At 46.7% G+C, this 21,944-nt stretch overlaps 1 protein-coding gene and 1 pseudogene across 3 annotated transcripts in view; both read right to left on the reverse strand.

The window, feature by feature from the left end:
- Positions 1 to 2,311: 2,311 nt before the first annotated feature.
- Positions 2,312 to 2,407, reverse strand: LOC139004608 (U6 spliceosomal RNA; annotated as a pseudogene).
- A 5,485-nt stretch (positions 2,408 to 7,892) lies between these two features.
- MYCL (MYCL proto-oncogene, bHLH transcription factor) overlaps positions 7,893 to 21,944 on the reverse strand; it is a 104,617-nt gene continuing 90,565 nt past the window's right edge. The window contains exons 1-3 of one of the 3 annotated variants that reach the window (XM_070404806.1): positions 14,387 to 14,464; positions 13,353 to 13,857; positions 7,893 to 10,377 (exon numbers count right to left, since the gene is read on the reverse strand). In XM_070404806.1, the coding sequence (XP_070260907.1) occupies positions 9,791 to 10,377; positions 13,353 to 13,848 (1,083 nt within the window). In that variant the 5' untranslated portion in view covers positions 13,849 to 13,857; positions 14,387 to 14,464 and the 3' untranslated portion in view covers positions 7,893 to 9,790. Of the gene's footprint in view, positions 10,378 to 13,352; positions 13,858 to 14,215; positions 14,465 to 21,944 lie in introns of those variants that run through there. The other 2 variants (XM_070404805.1, XM_070404808.1) reach the window with 2 other exon arrangements.

The raw sequence follows: 21,944 nt of genomic DNA on the forward strand, positions 1-21,944 counted from the left end.
TGGGCCCTGATCACCGGCCAGGCCTAGGGACCCAAGCCGTGCACAAATTTTGTGCACCAGGCCTTTAGTATGTATATATGTAGAGGTGAAGGATGCAGAGCTTATCTCCAACATACTCCACTGCTTACAGGTTGTTTGGGGTAAAGAAATTCTAGTTTAAAAGGCAAAAATGGCCCAGCTGGTGTGGCTCAGTAATTGAGCATCGACCTATGAACCAGGAAGGAGGTTACGGTTCGATTCCAAGTCAGAGGGGCCCAGCCTGACTATACAGAGCACATGCTCGGCTTGCAGGCTCCATCCCCAATTGGAAGGGTGCAGAGGCAGCCAATCAATGATTCTCTCTCATCATTAATGTTTCTAGCTCTTTCTCCATCTCCCTTCCTCTCTAAAATCAATACACACACACACACACACACACACACACACACACACACACTGAGTGGCCAGATTATTATGACCACCCCATCAGTACTTCATTGACACTTCCAAAAATACTGAATATTGAAAACTTCCTAAGCAAATACTCTCAAGGTTTTATTATTAGTATTATTTGCATAACTAATTCACTTCATTGTACTGATGGGGTGGTCATAATAATCTGGCCACTCCGTGTATATTACATATTTTAAAGGCAAAAATGTTGGGATAGGTTCAGTCTGGAAGGGCATATCTAAAACGCAGGAATGAGGTACTAGGGATGCTCAAATTACTGGGAGGGTAATAATTCCTCGCCTGCCCTCCTGAAAGTCCACAGCATCCACCTAATTGTCACCCACAGTGTGTGAGTGTTGTACCCTAGGAGCAGATGTATAGTCAGGCTGGGCCCCTCTACCTACCTCCTGTTCTTTAGGGAACTGGGAACAGAACATTGGGTTGGATGCACATGGAACATGGTAGAAAAGGAGAAAGAGAGAAGTGCAGAAAGATAGAAGGGAAATTTGGGTGATGACTCGTTAGTGTTTATCATGTTACTTTCTATCCTCTGTATATTTTAAATAATTTATTTTAAAATTTTTGGAAAAAGAAAGAAACTTGAGAAGAAGGCTAAAGGTGAAACCATTAGAGTGGAAGGTCCATTCAAAGTGAAGCGTCAGGAATGGGATTCTGGAGGATGCTGTGACAGTCTGGACAGAAGGAAGAAGGTGGGAAGACTGAAGCATCTGTTTCCAAGGTAAAAGAAGAAAGTTGGGTCAAAGACAAACACTAGTTTTTTTGGTAAAACTCAAGGTGCCTTTGCAACCTAACCCCATACTAATTAGGTATCCTAAATAAAAAATATTTCCTGCCGGAGTATTTCATGATGAACTTGGTATTTGTTTTAGTTTCCCAGAGCTGCCATGCTTGCCATAACAGATTACCACGGAGGGGGTGGCTTAAAACAATGGAACTGCATTTTCTCACAGTTCTGGGCCGGAAGTCCAAAATCAAGGTGTAGACAGGCCATACTCCCAGGCTTCCATCTATGGAAGAATCCCTCCTTGCCTCTTCTAGCTTCTGGTGGTTGCTGGCAATCCTTGGCATTACTTGGTCTGTGGCAGCATGACTCCAGTTCTGCCTCTGTCTTCACATGGCCCACTTCTCTGTCCGAATTTCTTTCTTTCCCTTGTTTTTTTTTTAAATTGATTTGAGAGAGAGAAACATGGGTTTGTTGTTCCGCTTACTTATGCATTCATTGGTTACTTCTTGTATGTGCCGTGACCGGGGATTGAACACACAACCTTGGTGTATCAGGATGATGCTCCAACCAACTGAACTACCCCACCAGGTCCTGAATTTCTCTCTCTTTAGGATACTAATCATTGGATTAGGGCCCAGCCTAATCCAGTATGACCTCATTTTAGCTTGATTACATCTGCAAAGATTCTATTTCCAAATAAGTTCACATTCACAGGTTCTGGATAAACCTGAATCTGGTGGGGGATATTATACAACCCAGTACAATGTCTGTCAGTAATCACAACACATCCCATTGGTTTGGTGAATTGCTGTTTCTAGTGGTGATTGGTTAATTCAAATTTGGGAGCATCAGAATTGCGCAAAACAGGCAAGAGGAAGAGAGTAGAGCTCACTATGCTGTAGGGGTCATGTTATACCTAAAGAGTTACAGGGTTTGCTTTAGAGCACACCAGAATATTTTCAAAAGATGCTTCACTTTGGACCTTCTGGGCTCCTTAAGAGAGCCCGCATATCCGCAGGGCATCCCTGAAGGCTGCAAAATCAGAGTGGGGAAGGTGCAAAAGGAAAAAGACGCAGAGGTCCTTGCCAGTTCTAATCTCAGGGCTCTTTTTTCTTTTCTTTTTTTCTTTTTTTTTTTTATATGAAATGCTTCATGAATATGTGTGTCATCCTTGCGCAAGGGTGATGCTAATCTCTGTATCGGTCCAATTTTCATTTATTTATTTATTATCCTTTCAAGTTTAGTATATGTGCTGCCAAAATGAGCACCTCATGACTCTTTTAAACTTTATCCTGTACTCCTCGGCCCCCCTCTTTCTCATGGCGTGGCATTCTGGACCTTCATCATCTTTATATCTTGAGTTCCAAGCCTGTATCTTCAGTTCAAACCCTTTCTAAAGCTTCAGTGTCACATTTCCCACTTCCCCTGTTTTGGATGACCCCATCACTTCAATCTCTGTGTACCCAACCACAATCAGTTTCTTTCTTCCCTGACTTCCCTATTTCAAAGAATCACAGAGGGTGTTTGCTATTGAAAGGATCCTCTTAGAAATCTAGTGCAAACCCTCTTGTTTTGTAAAAATGAGAACGGTCAACAAAGCACACCAGATTTTTGCCCTTCCCCTAGGTTCCACATAACCTTCCCAATCCCCTTTCCCCAAAGCTATTCCCTTAGTCTAGAACACATTCTCCTCTTCATTTAGCCAAATACTACTGGTACTTCTAGTTCCAATATCCTCAACAGGAACTTTCTTAATGACTCCAAACACAGTGCTCTTCCCCTTCTGAGGCTTGTAACCCTTGTCTGAGACACATACTGCCTTAGTTTGTAATCATGTTTGCACGCTCACAAACTTTCATAAGGAACTGTAGTAGCTTTATCTTCATTGCTCTTAACTATGTGGGAGCTACTATTCCAGGAACTTTTCATATAATAATTTATTTACTCTTCACAACAGTTATTGAGGCAGGTGTTAATATTATATCCATTTTAGAGGAGCAGGAAACTCACTTGGGGAGGTGATTTGCCCAACATCACATGGGCAGTAACCGCAAGTCCCTGTCTTTAACCTTTATACAGGGTGGAGCAAAAGTAGGCTTACAGTTGTTCTTATGGAAAATAGTACAATAATTAATACGAATAATACAAGAATAAACTGTTTTGCATACTCACAACTGAAAAACTACTTTTGCCAAACCCTATACTCTGCCATCTATAACCACCTTCTGTGAATATTTTTGTATCTTTGCATCTCTTCAGGTCTTGGCTCTAAACCCTTATTCCAATGTTTTTCTAAGTGTGACCTCAGGATTCCACCTCCCTGCTTGCTCATCAGCAATGTAGGTTTCTGGCTCTGACCTCCTGCATCAGGGTTTTGGAGGTAGTTAAATTCTAAAAACACCCTCAGGTTTAAAATCTCTGCCTGAACAAAATAGGCGTTAGAGGATTTAATGACTGAATGGAGTCAGTTGACTCCAGCTCAGATCGAAGGTATTGCAGTACCAAGTAAGGACAAACGGAGGACACATATGTGCACTGGCATCATAGACTTGCAGCTCCTGCCTGCCATGGGTCATGGGATGCTGTGGACCCATCAGAGATTCAGATCTTTGCTCTCTTTTCCTCCTCTGCCTATCTCAGTCTCTCCAAACCCTGGCTACTCCTTCCTGGATAATTTACTGCCTCTTGAGGCATCAATATGTGTACTCAGATTACTTCAAAGTACTCCACTTGGGAAGCTTTCTTCTTTTATCAATCCCTCCTGTCTGTCACCTTTCAATAGGATGAATCTGTATCCTAGGTGTGGCCTGTTAAATGGCTTAAATAACACTAGTCATTTGGGGAGAAAATACTTGCAAATTACATATCTGATAAGGTTAATATACAGAATATATAGAGAACTCCTAAAAAAAATCCAATTAAAAACTGGGCAAAGAACTTGAATAGCCATTTCTCCAAAGAAAAAACACAAATGGCCAATAAGCACATGAAAAGATGCTTAATATCACTAATCATTAGATTTGGTGCCAAAACCACAACAGCTACCACCTCACATCTGTTAGGATAATTACTATTAAAAAAAAAAAAAAAAGTGGCCCTGGCCAGGAAGCTCAGTTGGTTAGAGAGTCATCCTGATATGCCAAGGTTGCAGGTTCAGTCCCCAGTCAGGGCATATACAAGAAGCAACCGACGAAGGCACGAATGCATGAATGGGTAGAAAAACAAATCAATGTCTCTTGAAAAACCAATACATTTTAAAAAATGGTAAAGATAATAAATTAAGATAACTTACGTGCGCCGAAACCGGTTTGGCTCAGTGGATAGAGCGTCGGCCTGCAGACTGAAGGGTCCCGGGTTCGATTCTGGTCAAGGGCATGTGCCTGCGGGCACATCCCCAGTGGGAGATGTGCAGGAGGCAGCTGATCGATGTTTCTCTCTCATCGATGTTTCTAACTCTCTGTCTCTCTCCCTTCCTCTCTGTGGGAAATCAATAAAATATATTAAAAAAAAAAAAAAGATAACTTACGTGTATTTTACTACAATAAAAATAATTGGGGGAAAACAATAACAGCTAACATGCTCATAGAATGCTTTCCATGCGGCAAGCACGGGTCTAAACACTCCACATGTGATAACTCACTACAAAAATACGCTAATCATTTACTGAGCACTTACTATTGCTCGCAACAATCCAATGAAGCAGGCGGTACTATGTACACCTATTTTACAGATACGGAGGCGAGGAGAGGTTAATAATTTGCCCATGGTCACAGAGCTGGAAAATGCAGGGCCAGAGTTAGAACTGAAACCTGTTGGGTGTGAGCGCCCACTTAACCATATTGCTTCGCGCAGTTTAAAGGTGACCCATCACTTCCTGGGCACTGAGTCTCATTGGACACCTGGCACTGAGTCTCATTGTTTTTAATAACTCACCTGAGTAGAGACTTTAAGAACATATTTACATTTCTTCCCCAAAAGAATGGTAACATTAATACAGTGGATTCCTTTGGCAGCAATTCTAAATAAAGACATTAACAAGAGCTACCCACTGGACTTAAAGTAGAAATGCCCACACCCCAAGGCAACTTCAGCAGACACATTTAGATACCTCCCCTTCATTCCCCATCAATTATCTCCCAACTGGTTATCTTATCCTTAGAAAGGAACCTCTCTCCTCTCCCTCCCTCCCATCACCTTCCAGATCTACAAAGGCATCCCCATGCCCCATTTCTTTCTAAAGTGGATCTTCTGCAACATCCTGACCCTAGGAGCACTTTAGACAAATTCAGCGTCTAAGATAACTCAAGCTGTCTCAGTCCCCCTGTCCCCCAGATAGCTGCCAATAGAGGAGTTAAGCACATGCATTAACCTTTTCATGGCTAAGAGGACAACTTTCTTTTCTACACCAAGGGTTGCCTCTTGGCTGCCCCTTATTGTCTGTGCCCACATCCCCAAGTTGGGCGTATATTCTCCTAAATTCAGGAATAAAATCCTAGCTATTTCCAGACAAAGATAGAGGTAGGAGTCTATAGAAACGAGCTAGGAAGGAGCTTAAAATACTTCACATTCCAGAAACACCCTCCCTTCCCCCCAGGAGATGGCTTTATTCCCACTCCTTTCTCAGCAGAGTTGGACTCAAAGGAGCTGAAGCTTGGAGTCAGGCAGCTGGTGCTAGCTGTGTGGGCTTAGATAAATGACTGAAATGTCTCAGCTTCAGTTTGCTTATCTGTGAAATGGGGTGACACCATCCTGTTCTCCAGGTTACCATGAGGATTAAGATACGTAAAACAACCGGCATCTTATTGAGGGCCCGGGATTCATTCAAGATCTAGTAAAGGGAGAGAACTTCTACAAATGAGTCTCTTGAACCAGGAGGTCATGGTTCAATTCCCAGTTAGGGCACCTTCCCTGGGTTGCAGGCTCGATTCCCAGTGTGGGGTGTGCAGGAGGCAGCCAATCAAAATGATTCTCTCTCATCATTGATATTTCTCTCTCCCCTTTCCTCTCTGAAATCAAATACACACACACACACACACACACTTTAAAGGATGGGAACAGCCCTAGCCAGTTTGGCTCGGTGGATAGAGCTTCAGCCCACGGACTGAAGGGTCTCAGGTTCTATTATGGTCAAGGGCACATACCACATTTGCAGGCTTGGTCTGGCACTGGTCTGGGTGTGTGTAAAAGGCAACCAATTGATGTGTCTTTTTCACATCAATATTTCTGTCTGTCTCTCCCCTTCCCTTCCACTCTCTAAAAATCAATGGAAAAATATCCTTTGGCAAGGATTAACAACTAAAAGGATGGGAACAGAGTTGACATTAACTAAAAGGAAAATTAAATTTTAAGACAAGAGTCCCAGCAATCCAAGTCTGTTTTTATCCAACAACTACTTATAAACTGGGTTTGGTGATGTAGGGGCAGGGGGGGTGGAGTAGAAAGTTTACCTGACAGGAGTCTGGGTTTGGGATTCTGATTTTGTTATGTGACCTTAACCTCTCCAGGCTCCAGTACCATGTGGCAGATACTGCCTACTTACCAGGTTGTGATGAGGGTCACTGGCTACATGCCAGGAATTTATAGTTTTTTTTTACTCTACTCGGGCTCCATAGGAGTGCAGGCAGGCAATACCAACTCAGGTTTCACCCATAAGGCAGGAGTAGCTAAAGCAAGGTGGCCTTCTCCCACCATGCTGCTCATGGCCCTTCGAAACAGCAACCGCTTCCCTTTCCATCCCACTGATGGGCAAAGGGGCTGGTTATGGAACATATGCATCACTTCATCCCAGAAAGTGGCAGGCACAATGACCCCCCCCCCGACCCCCCCAGAGTTCCAAGCAGCAGTTAAGCGATGGAATTTCATGTTTACCTCCACCACACACTCCATGCTAACAAAACAAGCTGATCATTACTATGCTGTGGGGAAGACTTCTGGCTTCGGAGATATTCAGAGGTGGTTTCAAATCCCAATCATTGACTTACCAGCTGTGTAACTTTGGGCAGTTTTGTTTCACTTTTAGAACCTGTTTCCTCTTCTGTAGTCCTGGTTGGTGTGGCATAATATGGAGAAGTAAGCTTAGGCATAGGCAGTACTCTATCAGGAAGAGCTATTATTAAGTTCTCTCCTCTTGCATTTACAGCAACTTTATAAGAACTATGGGAGGAAAAGGGAGTCTTCATTCTCTTTCATTAAATCCAGGAAAAAAAAGGGGGTGGGAATCACATTACATCACAAATTTACTGAGAATTTCTTAAAAGACATCCTGCAATGGGTCATCATACCACTAACGTAAGAACAGTACCACCCTAAATACAAGGCTTTACAGTTTAGAAAGTGGTTTATCATCTACTACTTCATTGAATACCTGCCAAATCCCTGTGAAGTAGCATTTACCCCCATTTTACAGATAAGGAAACTAGGGCTCAGAAAGATTAGGCTAAAGGCACAGAACAAGTGGTGGAACCTGATTTCAAGCCTTCTGAAGTACAAATTCAGCATGCTTTGCAATTCACAAGGGAATTTCGTGTTCACCAAGAGCCGAGCCTACCTTGTTTAGACATGTCTGAAATGGCATTTCAGCAACCCAAAGTGGAATGACCAGGTGAGCAATGTGGTTAGAGAAATGCAACCCTCTGGCTCCTTTGTAGCTACCCTGAAACAGCCTTCCTTGGATCAGGGAGAGACTCAGTTGGCATAAGCTGCCCCCACTCTGACATGTTTGAGAAAGTTTTATTAGCTGTCCCAGAAGGCAACATTTTTAAATCAGGCGATCAATAATTACAACTAAATACATAATTTCAGATAAACTTGCCTTTCAAAATAACTCAAGACTCTCACAACAGGATAATTGCCCAAGAGCTTTTTTCTTGTACAAAAACAACACCACTTTGCAAAAGGCATACAAAAATACAGTATTAAAAAAAACACACACACAAAACCTGCTTCCAGTATAATACCCAGCAGCAGCTCATAAAACACAAGCTATTCAGGTGAGACATCAGTAACCTATTTCCCACCCGTTCTCCAAAGACAGTTCCAGAAGTCACTTGGCTGCAGAAAACCATGCTCCAAAAGGTAGAGAGACTTTCTCCAAACTTCCACTGGGGTTCTCTAGGGCCACGAAGCAACCTCAGAAACAGACTCTCGTGCATAACAGGTTTAGAAGTAGCAGGTGGCTTTCCAGAGCCACAGACAGCTCTCAACCATCCTTCCCTCCCCCACTTTCAAACCCACAGCCAGCAGAGTCCTGGAAGGGGGGTCGATCCTTTTTTCAGAATAGGCTTGGGGGCTCCTGAGGTTGCCCACAAGACACTATAGGGTTAGGTGTTTTTTACAGACTGGAGGCTGCACCTGGAAGCCACTTGGAGGCGCCGAGTCCAGCTGGGGCAAAATGCACCATGGTCCACTGAGCAGAGCCCCGACCCCGGGAAGCCAGGCCGCCTTCTGGAGCACTGGATGAGTCCCAGCAGCTCTCCCAGGAAGACCTTCAGTAAGGCCCAAGTTCTGAGACAGGGATCTGACTCATGGCAGGCTGGCTGGCAGGTGGCCCAAGGGTGGCTGCAGAGACACAAGCTCCTTGGAGCTGCACGAGGACAGGTTTGCATGGTTCTAGTAGAACTTCAAACTTATCAGTCAGGGCTTGAGATGAGAGGAAGCTGCGAAAGAGGAAATGGTACAGTTCTCACTCCTGATGTGCCTGACGACGGCCTTGAGAAAAGATTCCAAGATGGAAGACACCTGGGTAGGGAACAAGTTCACAGCCAGAACTCCGAGCCTTCCCTCGGTGAGGACCCATGTCCCTGCATCTTGGGGAAATATTTCTGACCTCTGGGAAAGGGGGTGCTCTAACGCCCATTGCTAACAAAGGCAGAAGGAAACAAAAAAGTCCCTTGTGAGGACAGAATGGTCTTTCCCTCGGAGGAAAGGGCCCAGAGGGCTTTGAGACAAAGAACCTAGAGGCCAAGCTCTTTAAATGTTCTCAAGGCCGCAGCATTGAGTGGGAGGAGGGGTGTCATCTAACAATATATATGTATATATTAAAGGTTTCCAACTCCTCAGCTACTGTAAAGTGTCTGACAGTGAGGTAACGGTCCATGTTGATCAAGTCTGCGAGCTTGTCTTCACCCAAGACAGCTCGTATGTCTCCTGGAAAAAGGAGCCTCAGGGAGTGCATCCAGGCCCAGCTGTCCCAGCATCACCCCAGAGACACCAGTGGGAGCATCCCTTCCCAGCCTAAAGCTCATCCGGAGTGTGAGATTTCATGCAGGCTGGAGGCCCCGACAACGTCCACCACCTGTTGCATAGCATCTGTCAGGCTTTTCTTCAGAGCTAGTGAGCTAGGCAGACCCCAAGGCTCCTCCCTCAGCTGCCCGCCTGAGAAGCCAAAGGCGCCAGAGAAGACACAGTGCTCCCATGAGTCAGGGAAGAGGGAGAGCTGGGTTTCCAGGTTTCCAAGAATGCAAGCCCTTATTGTGTGCACCAGCTGCAAAGCATCCTGGGATCAACTGTCCAGACTGTCCCGCCGTAACCAAAATGTGCAAATTACTAAAGGGGAGAGGGACAGTTAAAAAATTAACTCGGGTCTTTGTAAGAGCAGTCAGGCGTTTTGGTCAGTTAGTAGCCACTGAGATACGCGATTCTTTTCTGCAGTTGCTGCTGCCGGCATCGAAGCTGCCTTTTCTCAGTAGCCATCCTCTTCTCGGCCCCCACCAGGGCCTGTAAGTATTCCAACGCCTTGCTCAGGATCACCACTTTAGGGGCCTTGGAGCAGCTGGCCAGGGTGGGTACCTGGTCCCTCAGGGCCAAGAACCTTGAACGGAGGTCATTTCGCCTTTTGCGCTCCAGGAAGTTGTGGTTCTTCCTCTTGGTCACATCCTCAGTGTCAGAGCTGACAGGTCTGGGGTGGCAGAACTGGGGAGCCTCACTTTCTATAGGCAGGGGGCTCCCAACCTCTTCATGTACCTCATCTTCCTTTTCCTCTGGAGCATCTGTCTCCAGAGCCTCTTCTGGAGGACCTCTCTCTGGAGGAGAGCTCTCAGGAGGAAAACGGGCGGCATAGTTGTGTTGTTGCTGATGGATGGAGATGTGGAAGTGTTTCATGCAGGGGTCCAAAGGGTCTGCTCGCACTGTGATGGTGACCGGCTTCCGCACACCCAGGGACTGTCTCTTCTCCACTGTCACAACATCAATTTCTTCACCCTCTGTCCAAGAAGAGAGATCAAGAGAAAAACACACCCCATGAGAAACATAGACAAGGATCCTAGGCTGGGAAAGGAAGTGACATTTTTCTAATTTAGATATAAGCAAACTGAAGTGAAGGGAAAGACAGCTGATTCATTTGTAACGGGTAAGGGCAGTGTGAAGGAAAGGAAGGGAAATAAGCAAGAAGGGGAATATTCTCCAATTTCCTTTTGCACAGCAAGGCTTAGATAAGAACAAAAGGCAGGCCCAAGCCAACAGCCCCCAGTCTGCACAGACTCTCCCCTCCCCCACTGAGAGGATGGAGAGAAAGAGCTATCAGCCTGGGACAAAGTTTAGCTATAAAGATCTTCCCCAGTCGGGCTCTTTCATGCCCCATCAGAATTGTAAATGAGGGGTCTGTGGGCAGAGTTGCCCTTTGTTCCTGCCCAGCACAGCCTGCACTTGGGGAATTGTTACTTTTCACAAGTTATAAATCCTATTATTCCCCCACCTCTCTATTCTACTATCCCTTTCAGACGAAGATTCAGAGAAGGGAGGGCTGCAAGGCATCTCTCATCTCTCCACACCCACAGAGGGGAAGGAACGGTTTCCGTCAGGGGCATTTTGCTATCGGGTTCAATGGGTTTCTAAAGTCATCCATCATTTATAGGTTGCCTGCCCCACCCCCTTCCCTGGATCAGAATAGGGTTGGATTTGTCATTGCAGGTCGGCAAAAGCTGCAGGAACTTCACAAAGGTACAAGCGACCATTTCCACGCTACCTGTGCCAGGGGTAAGAACTGAGCAGCAGAATATCCCCACGCAAGGGCTGGAACACCAGGGACCTGGACATGCCCCATCATTCCCTGGCTTGAAGATCTCTTAGGTTACCCCAACCAGGAGAGGGGCATTTAGGGGAAAGCCTTCCTGCTCCACGCGTTTTTCAGACCTCCACATAGAAGACCACCTAATGCATTTCAGCCTGACAACAGAAGAGCTCAGTTCTCTGTCTCTTTTGCATATCAGGAAGCTTGAGCCCCTTTGTCAGGAAGGCTTCCATTGTGTGGACAATCGCATTACTTCTCCATTAATAAAACCTGACCATTCAGCCCTCCTGGCCCCAAGGCCTGTGATTGGCTGGCTAAGCTGTGTTTGGAATGCTGTTTTACCCAGCCCCTACCTGCTATTGGCTGAGCTTTGCCATCAGTCACTCTCCCCACCCCCCTCATTGTTTGCAATCTGTTGCATTTTGTTCTGGGCCATGTGGCCTGTGAACCAGGAGCTTGCAAACAGGTTCAGGTTAAAGGGCAGGTCAGAAGATTATTCAGGAGGCTCCCCCGCATCCCAAACTTTAATATTTCAAGGTTAAACCTGGTGGCTGGGAAGACTCAGCCTAACGAAGAAATAACCTAAGACCACTATTCCCCTTTTCAGAGAGCAGTGTCTAACTCTACCCAGACAAGGAAATGCCCTCAGCTGGACAATCAAGGCCAAGCCCCTCATAGGCCAAGGGAGAAACAGCCCTAGATCATCCAAATCCACACATCACTTTTGTAACATTCTGGACCTCAAAGTAAGATCTCAAACTCCCCAAACAGTGCTCTTCCCACTCTTCCACTCCATCAGCCTTTGTAGAGATATATCTTTACAGGTTTCTTGATCTCCAAATTCCCATTCCAGCCATTAAATAAATACAAGCTCTTGGTATAGGAAGCAAGCAGGTTAAAAATGACCTTAAACACAGTGGACTGAAAAAAGTTGACTTTTAAATTTTTCTTGTCATCCTTACTTTTTCCCTTCAAGTGTATGACGACGTCCATACCCTATTCCCTAGTCCCCTCTAAATGGTCATGTAAAGTATTCCTTAAAAGTGAACAAGTGGGACATCTGTAATACTTTCAACAATAAGATAATTTTTTTAAAAAAAGTGACAGGGTTTTCTCTGTCCTGCATCTTATAAAAGCACCCTCTCTCCGATATTTCTTATGGATACAGAGGTCCGAGAAGAGGGCAGGCTAAGAACATTGTAGTCTGGTGGCCTGGGATGCTGGTCTGCCCTTCCTGAGGTTTACACTTGCATTCAACGGTGGGGAGAGGGGCCTGGAGTTCCATATCCCTGACCCCGGCATCTAGATTCTAGAGAGTTTGGCACAAAGTAGGGGCCAGCGAACACTTTTCGAATGCAAGGAGGCAGCTGACGCTCTCGGATGGATTGGGAGGGAGTTAGAGGGACACCTTTCCAACTCAGGCCAAAGCAACAAGGCAAGATGTAGCCCTTCTCAGATAAACAACACTGAAGACCCTCTAAACATCAAGAAGTACCTGGTTGAGATGGAGAGGCTTGGGCAAAGAAGCTGGCTAGATGGCAGGAAGCTGGGGCTCACTTCTAGTGATTTCCTATTTCTAAGCCTCAGTTTATCCATCTGTTAATGGCCAGAGTTCATTCCTTCCTTGTCTCATGGGCAATGGTGTGGATGCACGAATGATAAGGGATGGGAGCATTTTAAAGTCAAGCAGACAGGAGACTAGGTTTTTAAAAGGATGAAGGCTTTGGCTTTGCACAAAAGGCTCCTCAGCTTCCTCTCTCCCTAGGGGAGTGTGAGTTTCCCAGGAAAAGAGGCAGTAACAAAAAACTTCAAGCCTGGAGTGACCCGTAAGGGACCTCTTCCAGCCTCCCAGGACAGAGATCCCCTACTGTCCAATCCCGCATTGTCCTCTCCAAGCCTCACCCTCGTCTCCCTTGTCCCCTGGGGTTCCAATCATCATCAAAGAAGCGCTGGCTCCCACGCCACTTCTTCAAACTGTTTACTAACACACCCACGTGCCAGACAGACACTGCTGGGGGCTACACGGGCAGCTTCAGCCCGAGAAAGGGGGAGGTGGCCGAAGGGCTTGCGAAGATCCATTGCCTGACCTCAAACAGCGGCGGAGTTTTGGCCACCCATGGGGTGCCCCCCTCCACACACGCCTCCTGATCAGCCCGGGGCAGTCCTTACCCGAGTCGCTAGGGCTCTCGGACCCCGAGCAGGCCTGGGTCTTGGGCTCGCCCAGTGGACAGGGGGCAGCGGGCACCGGGTTGCCGACTTCGAGGCTGGGAGCGCAGTCCGGGGTGGCGGGCAGCTTCGGCGGGTTCCCCCGGGGCGCGCCCGTGGCAAGCCGGTCGCTCACCGCTCTCTCCAGCCGCTCCCGGGCTGAGAAGCCGCTCCACATGCAGTCACGGCGGATGATGGAGGCGTAGTTTCTGCCCCAAGCTTTCGAGTGGCCCCGGGATTCTGCCTCATCCCCGGCGCCCCCTCCGGGCCACGGCTCCGGGGGACCAATTCCAGGGGCCGGGTCCCCGGCGCCGGGACCCGAGCCCCAAGGCGGCGACGTGGGAGGCGACGGCACCAGCTCGAATTTCTTCCAGATGTCCTCGCTGGGCGCCGTGGAGCGGTAGAAATCCTCCCCGCAGTCATAGTCGTAGAAATAGTGCTGGTACGAGTCGAAGTCCATGTCCGCTCCCTGCGAGAGGGAAGGGGGACGTGCTGATTGGGGTACGGGCCCAGGGAGGGAGGCGTTCCCGGATTCCCAAGCACAGCCGGCTGCAAGGCTCTACCCCTCCCGAACCTCTGGGCTTGGAACCCACGCCCTTCCCTCGCGTCCCGGGAAGCCCGGTGCTGGGTCAGCGAGCCCGGGGAAGCCGCTCACGGAGCGCGGACGCGGCTGCAGGAGCGAGTTCAAAGCAAACTTTGCCAGCGCCGCCCGGGGCGCAGCTCCCAGGGCCCAGCCGGGCCGGGCGGGGGCGCACTGTGCCCAGAAGGCAGCCTGCAGCCCGCCCCCCCGGGACCCGTGCCCGTCCCCAGGCGGCCCCTAGTCTCACCTCGCTCCGGCCGCCCGCCACCGGGAGCGGACCCGCTCGGGGCCGGCTCGGGGCAGCCCGGCAGCCCGCACACAAGCACATGCGCGCCACCGAGCGCGCGACCCGCATCCAAGAGCGCGCCCCCACGCGCGCCCCCTCTCCCTCGCTCGTGCACGAAGCCCCAGACGCTACCGGGATAGGCGCGGGAGCGCGAGATGCAGGCGCATTGTTTCCCGGCTGCCTTATATCTCGTCGCGCGCTCTAGGCTCCGGGACCCGGGGGCGGGCCCTACGGGACAAGCCCCTCCTCCTATTCGCCCCCTCCCCGCAGTCGACAGGTGGGGACTTGGAGTCTCCGCCCCACCCCTGCTGGCTGCTCTCTGCGGCTCCATTAGTCCCCGTACCCCACAAATAAATTGCACACGGGGGAGGGCAGGGCAGGCGGCAAGCTGAGGCAGCCCGGCGGTCGCCTGGTGGGGGCGTGACTCTTCCCCCAGACCCAGACGGCCCCTGCAGACCGAACAGAAACGGCGATCCTTGCCCACTCCGGGCTGGGAACGAGGGCTACTCCCCGCCGCGCCGCGCCGCGCCCCGCCCTGCCCAGCCCCGCGAGTCTACTTCCCAGGCCTCGCCCAGCCTAGTTCAGGTGCGTCTGGCCCGCGGGGGGTGAGGTGGGGAAGCCCTCGCACCTACACCGCGCCACCTGGCGGCCCGCACTCCCGCACTGGGGCTGGGCCCCAGCCTCTGCGTCCTCACCCGTTGACCGGTTTCTTTAGTTCGGTGTTACAGACCTGGGCCCCAGCGAAACGAGGTGGTGAAGATTCCGGACTTTGGAGCCTGAGACTTCACTTTTTTTTTTCTTTTTAATCCTCACTCGAGGATATTTTTCCATTGATTTTTTAGAGAGAGTGGGAGAGAGAGGACAAGACACAGAGAAATATCGATGTGAGAGAAACACATGGATTAGTTGTGTCCTGCACCTACGCCAACCAGGGCCGGGCAGGGGAGGAGTCTGCAACCAAGGTATGTGCCCTTGACTGGGATCAACCTGGGACCCTTTGATCCGCAGGTGGATGCTCTATCCACTGAGCCGAAGTTCACTTTTCTGTGCCTCCGTTTCATCTACAAAATGAAGGGACAGTAATACCTCACAGAATTGCGAGTTTTTAAGAAGATAAGGGTATCTAGAGAAGGGAACCGGGCCAGGAGGGGAGGCCAGCAGAACACCCTGGTGCGGTGGTAAGGAGGAGAATTTTCCCCCAGGGCCAGGCCACGCCGAGGCCTCTTCCTTACACCACACACAAAATACTCTGTAGGAGTTGTAGTATTAGAGGAAAGAATGGGGATTTGGCGTCTGGAAACTGTTCAAGCTCTTACTTTGCTACTTGTTAGCTGTAGAGCCAAAGACATGTGAAGGCCTCTGTCTGCTCACCTGTAAAATGGGAACATTGCTTGCAGCTGCCTCTCTGGCCAAGATGATGGACAGGTAAACCCTTTATGTCATCTTACATGTAGACTACCTTCGGCAAAAGAGGAAAAGCCGGACTATACGGTTATTCTATTGAGACCAAGGAAAGTAACTTGGAATAGCTGCCAATTAATCTACAATGCTTCACCTGGCATTCAAGGTCTTGTCTCTGTCTGCAAGCAGCAGCCTGATGGCCTGCTGTCTGTGTCTTTCCCTCCCACCTCTGCAGTCTAAGAACAACAACTACTCACTGTTGTCATCCCAGCAGAGAGAAAGGAGAAGTACGAGTAGTTCCGTGTTGTTGGAACATGGGACACACGGTGTGAGTTGATATATGAGTTGGGAGGAGGCAGGAAAGATGATCCCCTCAGCTTTGGATATGTTGGGTCTAAGGTGTATGTGGGACATCTTTGAAAGCTGCAACTAGCTAGCTCTTACTAGCTTTGTAACCTCAGTACCTGGAAGGTATTTATGAACTTACTGATTCAGCCAACCAGATATTATTGAGACAGCCTGTGTGCCCTACTTTGTGCTAAACAGAGGCACAGATCAGGGAAAATTCAGGTCTGGTTGCAGCCCTGAGGGAGAAGGATTGGAAATGTCTTTTGGAGACTTATTCTCTGGTCCATAAAAATGTCTGAAGTGGTTGCTGTACCAGAGTTCTTGGTTACAAATGACAGAAACTAACCCTGGATAAATTTAAGCAGAAAATCACTTTATTGGAAGGATTTTGAGTTTAGAATCCATAGGAAGCTGGGAATCTATGCTTGGAATATGAGTCTTCTTTCTTTATCTAGACAAGAGTCCTTACTCAACAGCCCCTCTCCGTGATTCATTGTAGTAGGTGATATCTGGGGGCAGACAGGAGATGACTCTACCTCAAGAAATAGGATACAGTAAATTGTCGTCTGAGAGGCTGTTCCTTCACTTTGCACTTTGTTTGATGTTGGTCTTCCTTACCAGACTATAAACTCAATGAGGGCAGAGACAAATATCAGTCTGGCCCGCGGGGGGTGGGCAGGGCAGGCGGCAAGCTGTAACTTAGAACAGAGTCTGGCACATCACGGCTGTTTTGTAAATGTGTTGCCTGTTTGACTGGACCTACATCTCTAATACTTTAAACTAGAAATGTGTCAGCTTCCAGTGGTAAGGTCTGGGGAAGGGGTAGAAGGCCCATGTCTTTTCATCATGAAGGTGGCAAGAAGAAGGGCCTGGGCCCGGCCAGCAGTTGAGCTCACTGGTTTGATTCCTAGTCAGGGCATATGCCCGGGTTGCAGGCTTGATCCCCAGTAGGGGGAAGTGCAGGAGGCAGCTGATCAATGATTCTTTCTCATCATTGATGTTTCTGTCTCTCTCTTCCTCTCCCTTCCTGTCTGAAATCAATTTTTTAAAATATTAAGAAAAAGAATAAGAAGCTCCTGAAGCAGCCCAAGAAGCAGGCCAAGGAGATGGATGAGGAAGGTAAGGCATTTGAGCAGAAGCAGAAAGAGGAGCAGGAGAAACCCGAGGAGCTAAAAGTGAAGGCCACAGGGAAGGGCGCCCTGGCCACAGGTGGTATTAAGAAATCTGGCAAATAAATGGTGATGGGAAAGGAAAATAAAATAGAATAAAAAATAAATGAATAAAAGTAAATTTTTATAAAAGAAGAAGGAATCTGGCAAAGGGCTCTCCCTCTCAGGAGCACACCTGCGCCTGTCCTGTCCCCATCCCCTTTCCCCCAGTCACATTACCTGTACCCTTCTCTCTCCTAAGCTCCAAGGGCTCCTTCTTTTGCCTCTGTAACTTGTTTCCAAAGCCCATTTCTTCTATGGCTCACTTCTTCTACCTCTGTGACTTTCTAAATAAACTTTCTCTTATTAAAAAAAGAAAAAACACCTATGGATTCTTTTATAAAATCACCCCCGGGATTCAGGGCTTCGTTCTCCTGGCAGTTTGCTAATTTTGCGTAGCGATTAGTACTGACTTCTCAAAACGGGCTATCCCAATACAGTTCGAGAATGTCCCACGTAGTTCCTCAGAGGTCATGGATAACCCTGTGCTTTTTTATTGCACACTGGAAGAGGAGGAACTTGAATAATTACTAAATTCCCAATCGGAGTGGTCTGGAGGAAGACACAGTAATCCGAAACTAGACATTAATTCAAGCCCTTCCTGAGACTGGGCAGCAAAGAGCCAGGATATGCCTTATTTTAAAATCTGTCCTACCTCTTCACTGACCACACAGGCCTGGGCCACATGGTCGTCTCTTGCAGCCAATCCAACTGTGAGCAGCAGATGGGATCATTTGCATTTTTCTTCTTATATTTTCTTTGACAGGCAAATTAAAGGGTTTTTTTAATTAAAAAAAGAAAGAAATCTGGCAAAAGGTGAGCTGTTCCTTGTGCCTGGTGATCCTTCATTCCATTCCTGTTTGTTTGTTTTGTTTTGTTGTTTTTAATAGTTTATTGATATTTAGAGAGAGGAAAGGAGAGAGAAGCATCAAAGTATTTTTATTGATTTCAGAGAGGAAGGGAGAGGGGGAGAGAGATAGAAACATCAATGATGAGAGAGAATCATTGATCGGCTGCCTTCTGCATGCCCCACGCTGGGGATTGAGCCTGCAACCTTGTCATGTGCCCTGACCAGGAATTGAATCATGACCTTCTGGTTCACAGGTCAGTGCTCAATGACTGAGCCACGCTGGCTGGGCTTACAAATTTTTTGTAAGAGCAAAACATCAATGGGCTGCCTCCTGCACACCCCCTATTGGGGATCAAGCCTGAAATGCAGGCACATGCCCTGACCAGGAATCAAACTGGCAACCTTTTGGTTCACAGGACAATGGCCAACCAACTGAATCACACTGGTCAGGGCAATTCCATTCCTGTTTTAACATATGGATTCCCTGTCATAACATCTCTTGGCACCTATAGCTAGAATGAAGTATTGTCTTGGAGCCTGTTATACATTTAGGAATAAACTTTTGTTTAAAATAATAATAATAGTAATAATAATGCAGTGGCTAATCTCTTTAGTTCTTCTCATTCTGCCAATTCAACCTCAACCTTGAGGTCAGAGTAAACCCAGCCCAGAATCCTGTCAACTTGTGCTCTTCAATCCTTGTTGTATTCCGAGTTCTGTACTGCCTGGAATTAAACCAACTCACTTGAAAATAAAATAAAATAATAAAATAAAATAAATAAAATAAAATAGAGATGTGTCAACTTTAGAGATAGGGACAGAATAACTGTTAGGCCCAGTATAGACTGCAACCTGAATAACTGTATTAATGCAGCTAAAGAAAAGAAGGTGCCAGTTAGGAGGGATCTTGGCAGAGATCAAGAAGAGTTGTCAAGGCAATCACCAGAGTGTCCATCCTAGCACTGCCTGGGGACAAGATGCTAGTCCAGGGACATGGGAGATGGAGGCATTATTCTTTGAAACCACCCAATTCAACCCCCGCTTCACTGATGCTGTGGGTCACCAAGCAACATGCTGAAAACCACTCTGTTCCCTGTGTAGATTCACCTCCAGGGAGAGAATGCGCTCAGCGAACAAGAAGATCCTGTCTGCTTCAAAGCTTTGCCTCCCTTTATAAATTAATGAATTGGTATTTGATTTGAAATATCGGTCTCATGAGCCTGGCTAATGTGTATCTGTTTATAGAAATGCTGCCACTTTTAGGGCTGACAGCTCTGGTTTCTTCGGAGATGTCTGGAGCCAAGATAGTGATGAATTCACTAAGGTAACAAATGCTACCCTAGGGACACTCAATTTGTCTGTAATTTTAAATTTTCTTTAAAAAATATTTTTAAAATGTATTTTTATTGATTTCAGAGAGGAAGGGAGAAGGGGAAAGAGATAGAAACATCAATGATGAGAGAGAATCATTGATCGGCTGCCTTCTGCATGCCCCATGCTGGGGATTGAGCCTGCAACCTTGTCTTGTGCCCTGACCAGGAATTGAATCATGACCTCCTGGTTCACAGGTCGACGCTCAATGACTGAGCCATGCTGGCTGGGCTTTAAAAAGATTTTAAATCAAAATAATACATGTACATAGTGTTTTAAAATCAACTAAATGTATGACAAGGTTAAAACAAAAAGGCAGTCTTCTGCCCTGCCTTTTCCATCCCTGATTCCCATTCACGAAAGGCAACTAGTCTTTTTGCTGTGTCCTCAGTACTTACTTCCATATTTTGACCAATCCAGAGAACCTATTTTTTTCCTGATTTAAAAATTCTTATTGACATTTTACAATAGAAGGAGAAGATGTAGCTCTTATATTTCCCTTTCTACCCCCACATACTTGGTCTTCCCATTTTTCCAGTAGAATTATAGTTCAAATTTAAAATTAGTCAATATTTATAGTATTTTGGCTATATGAATACGGAATACTAACTATTTCCTTTCTTCTACATTTTTTTCAGATTTAAATTGTCTCATTTTTCTCTTTTGCTTAGATTTCTATGTATATGACTTTACATATCCATTCCCACTAGAGCTACAATGATCACTTAACATGGTCAAACATGTCAAGTTTGTTTGTTTTTTTCTTGACAATATCCCTTCTTGGAGCCCTTTGTCTTTCTGTTCCAATTTGAATTTATTGATCTGTAGGCCTGCTCCACAATTGTCAGTCTGCAACTTTGTCACCATCATCCTGGAAATTCCCTTTGCTTCTCTCCTATTCTGGCTCCCCTGTTTTCTGGAGCTCATTTCTTCTTTCTTGATTTACTTTCTCCCATTGGTTAAGCACATCCTCCAACAGCTGCCTGAGAAAGGGTACTTTTACTTGAGAAGTAAGTTTTGAGACCTTGCGTTTCTGAAATTGTCTTTATTATACTGGCACCTTTGGTTTGTGTGTTTAATATATATATATTATATATATATGTATATATATATATATATATATTTTTAATTGATTTGAGAGGAAGGGAGAGGGAGATAGAAACATCAATGATGAGAGAGAATCATTGATTGGCTGCCTCCTGCACGCCCCCTACTGGGGATCAAGCTGAAACCCGGGCATGTGCCCGAATCAGGAATGGAACCAGTAACCTTTTGGTGCATGGGATGGCACTGCAACCAACGGAGCCACTCCAGCCAGGGCTTCCCCCAGAATTTTAATTAATTTTTTTTTTTTTAAATATATGTTTTATTGATTTCTTACAGAGAGGAAGGGAGAGGGATAGAGAGTTAGAAACATCGATGAGAGAAACATCGACCAGCTGCCTCCTGCACACTCCCCAACGGGGATGTGCCCGCAACCAAGGTACATGCCCTTGACCGGAATCGAACCTGGGACCCTTGAGTCCGCAGGCTGACGCTCTATCCACTGAGCCAAACCGGTTAGGGCAGAATTTTAATTAATTAATTAATTAATTAATTTTTGTTTTGTTTTTTCCCCAGAATTTTAAAGGTATTGCTTTCCTGTTTCTTAGTAACCAGTGTTGCTACTGAGAAGAATAATATCATTTAATCTCTAAACCATTGTATGCGACCTGTTTCCTCTGGAAGCTTTTAGGATGTGCTCTTTGTCTTGGCATTCAGAAAAAAAGTTTTTTAAAAATATATTTTTATTGATTTCAGAGAGGAAGGGCGAGGGAGAGAAAAATAGAAACATCAATGATGAGACAGAATCATTGATTGGCTACCTCCTGCACCACACAGGGGATCGAGCCCACAACCGGGCATGTGCCCTGACCGGAAATTGAACTGTGACCTAGTTCCACTGAGCTCTGCTGGCCGGGCTGCATTCTGAATTTTTTCATTGGTGTGGGTCTGTTGTATAAGAAAGAGCTTGACTGGCCCTTGTATGAGCTTCCACCACTGCCTCTTCCTAGGAGGTAGCCTGGAAATCCTTGGAATTTCCTGAGTGATGGAACAGTCGGTTATTCCTGGTGGGCCCTAATGGTTTATGCTAATGAAGGTACTCATGGTGAGTGCCTAGATAATTTAAGATGATTTAGGGAAAGCGTTGGCCCAGCCAGAAAAGCCAATTATGCAATTACAGGGTGGACGCTTTGAGCCCTGTGTTATCTGCCTGACTTCTGGGAAGGAGAAGGGGCTGGAGATTAAGTGGGCAATGATTCCATCAATCATGCCTACATAATGAAACCCAAGTAAAAACTTTGGACGCTGAAGCTCAGGTGAGCTTTCCTGATTAACAATACTATATGTGTATTCTACACATCCATGTGCTGATAGGATCTAACTTCTCCCATTTATCCCTTCCTTCTATTTTTTTTTCAGCCTTTACCACTAATTTCAGAACATTTCATCACTTCAAAAAGAAACCCCA

This window comes from Myotis yumanensis, unplaced genomic scaffold, assembly GCF_028538775.1.
Source record: "Myotis yumanensis isolate MYYU_CA2020_CCGP unplaced genomic scaffold, mMyoYum1.0.hap1 SCAF_2, whole genome shotgun sequence".
Taxonomy (NCBI): domain Eukaryota; kingdom Metazoa; phylum Chordata; class Mammalia; order Chiroptera; family Vespertilionidae; genus Myotis; species Myotis yumanensis.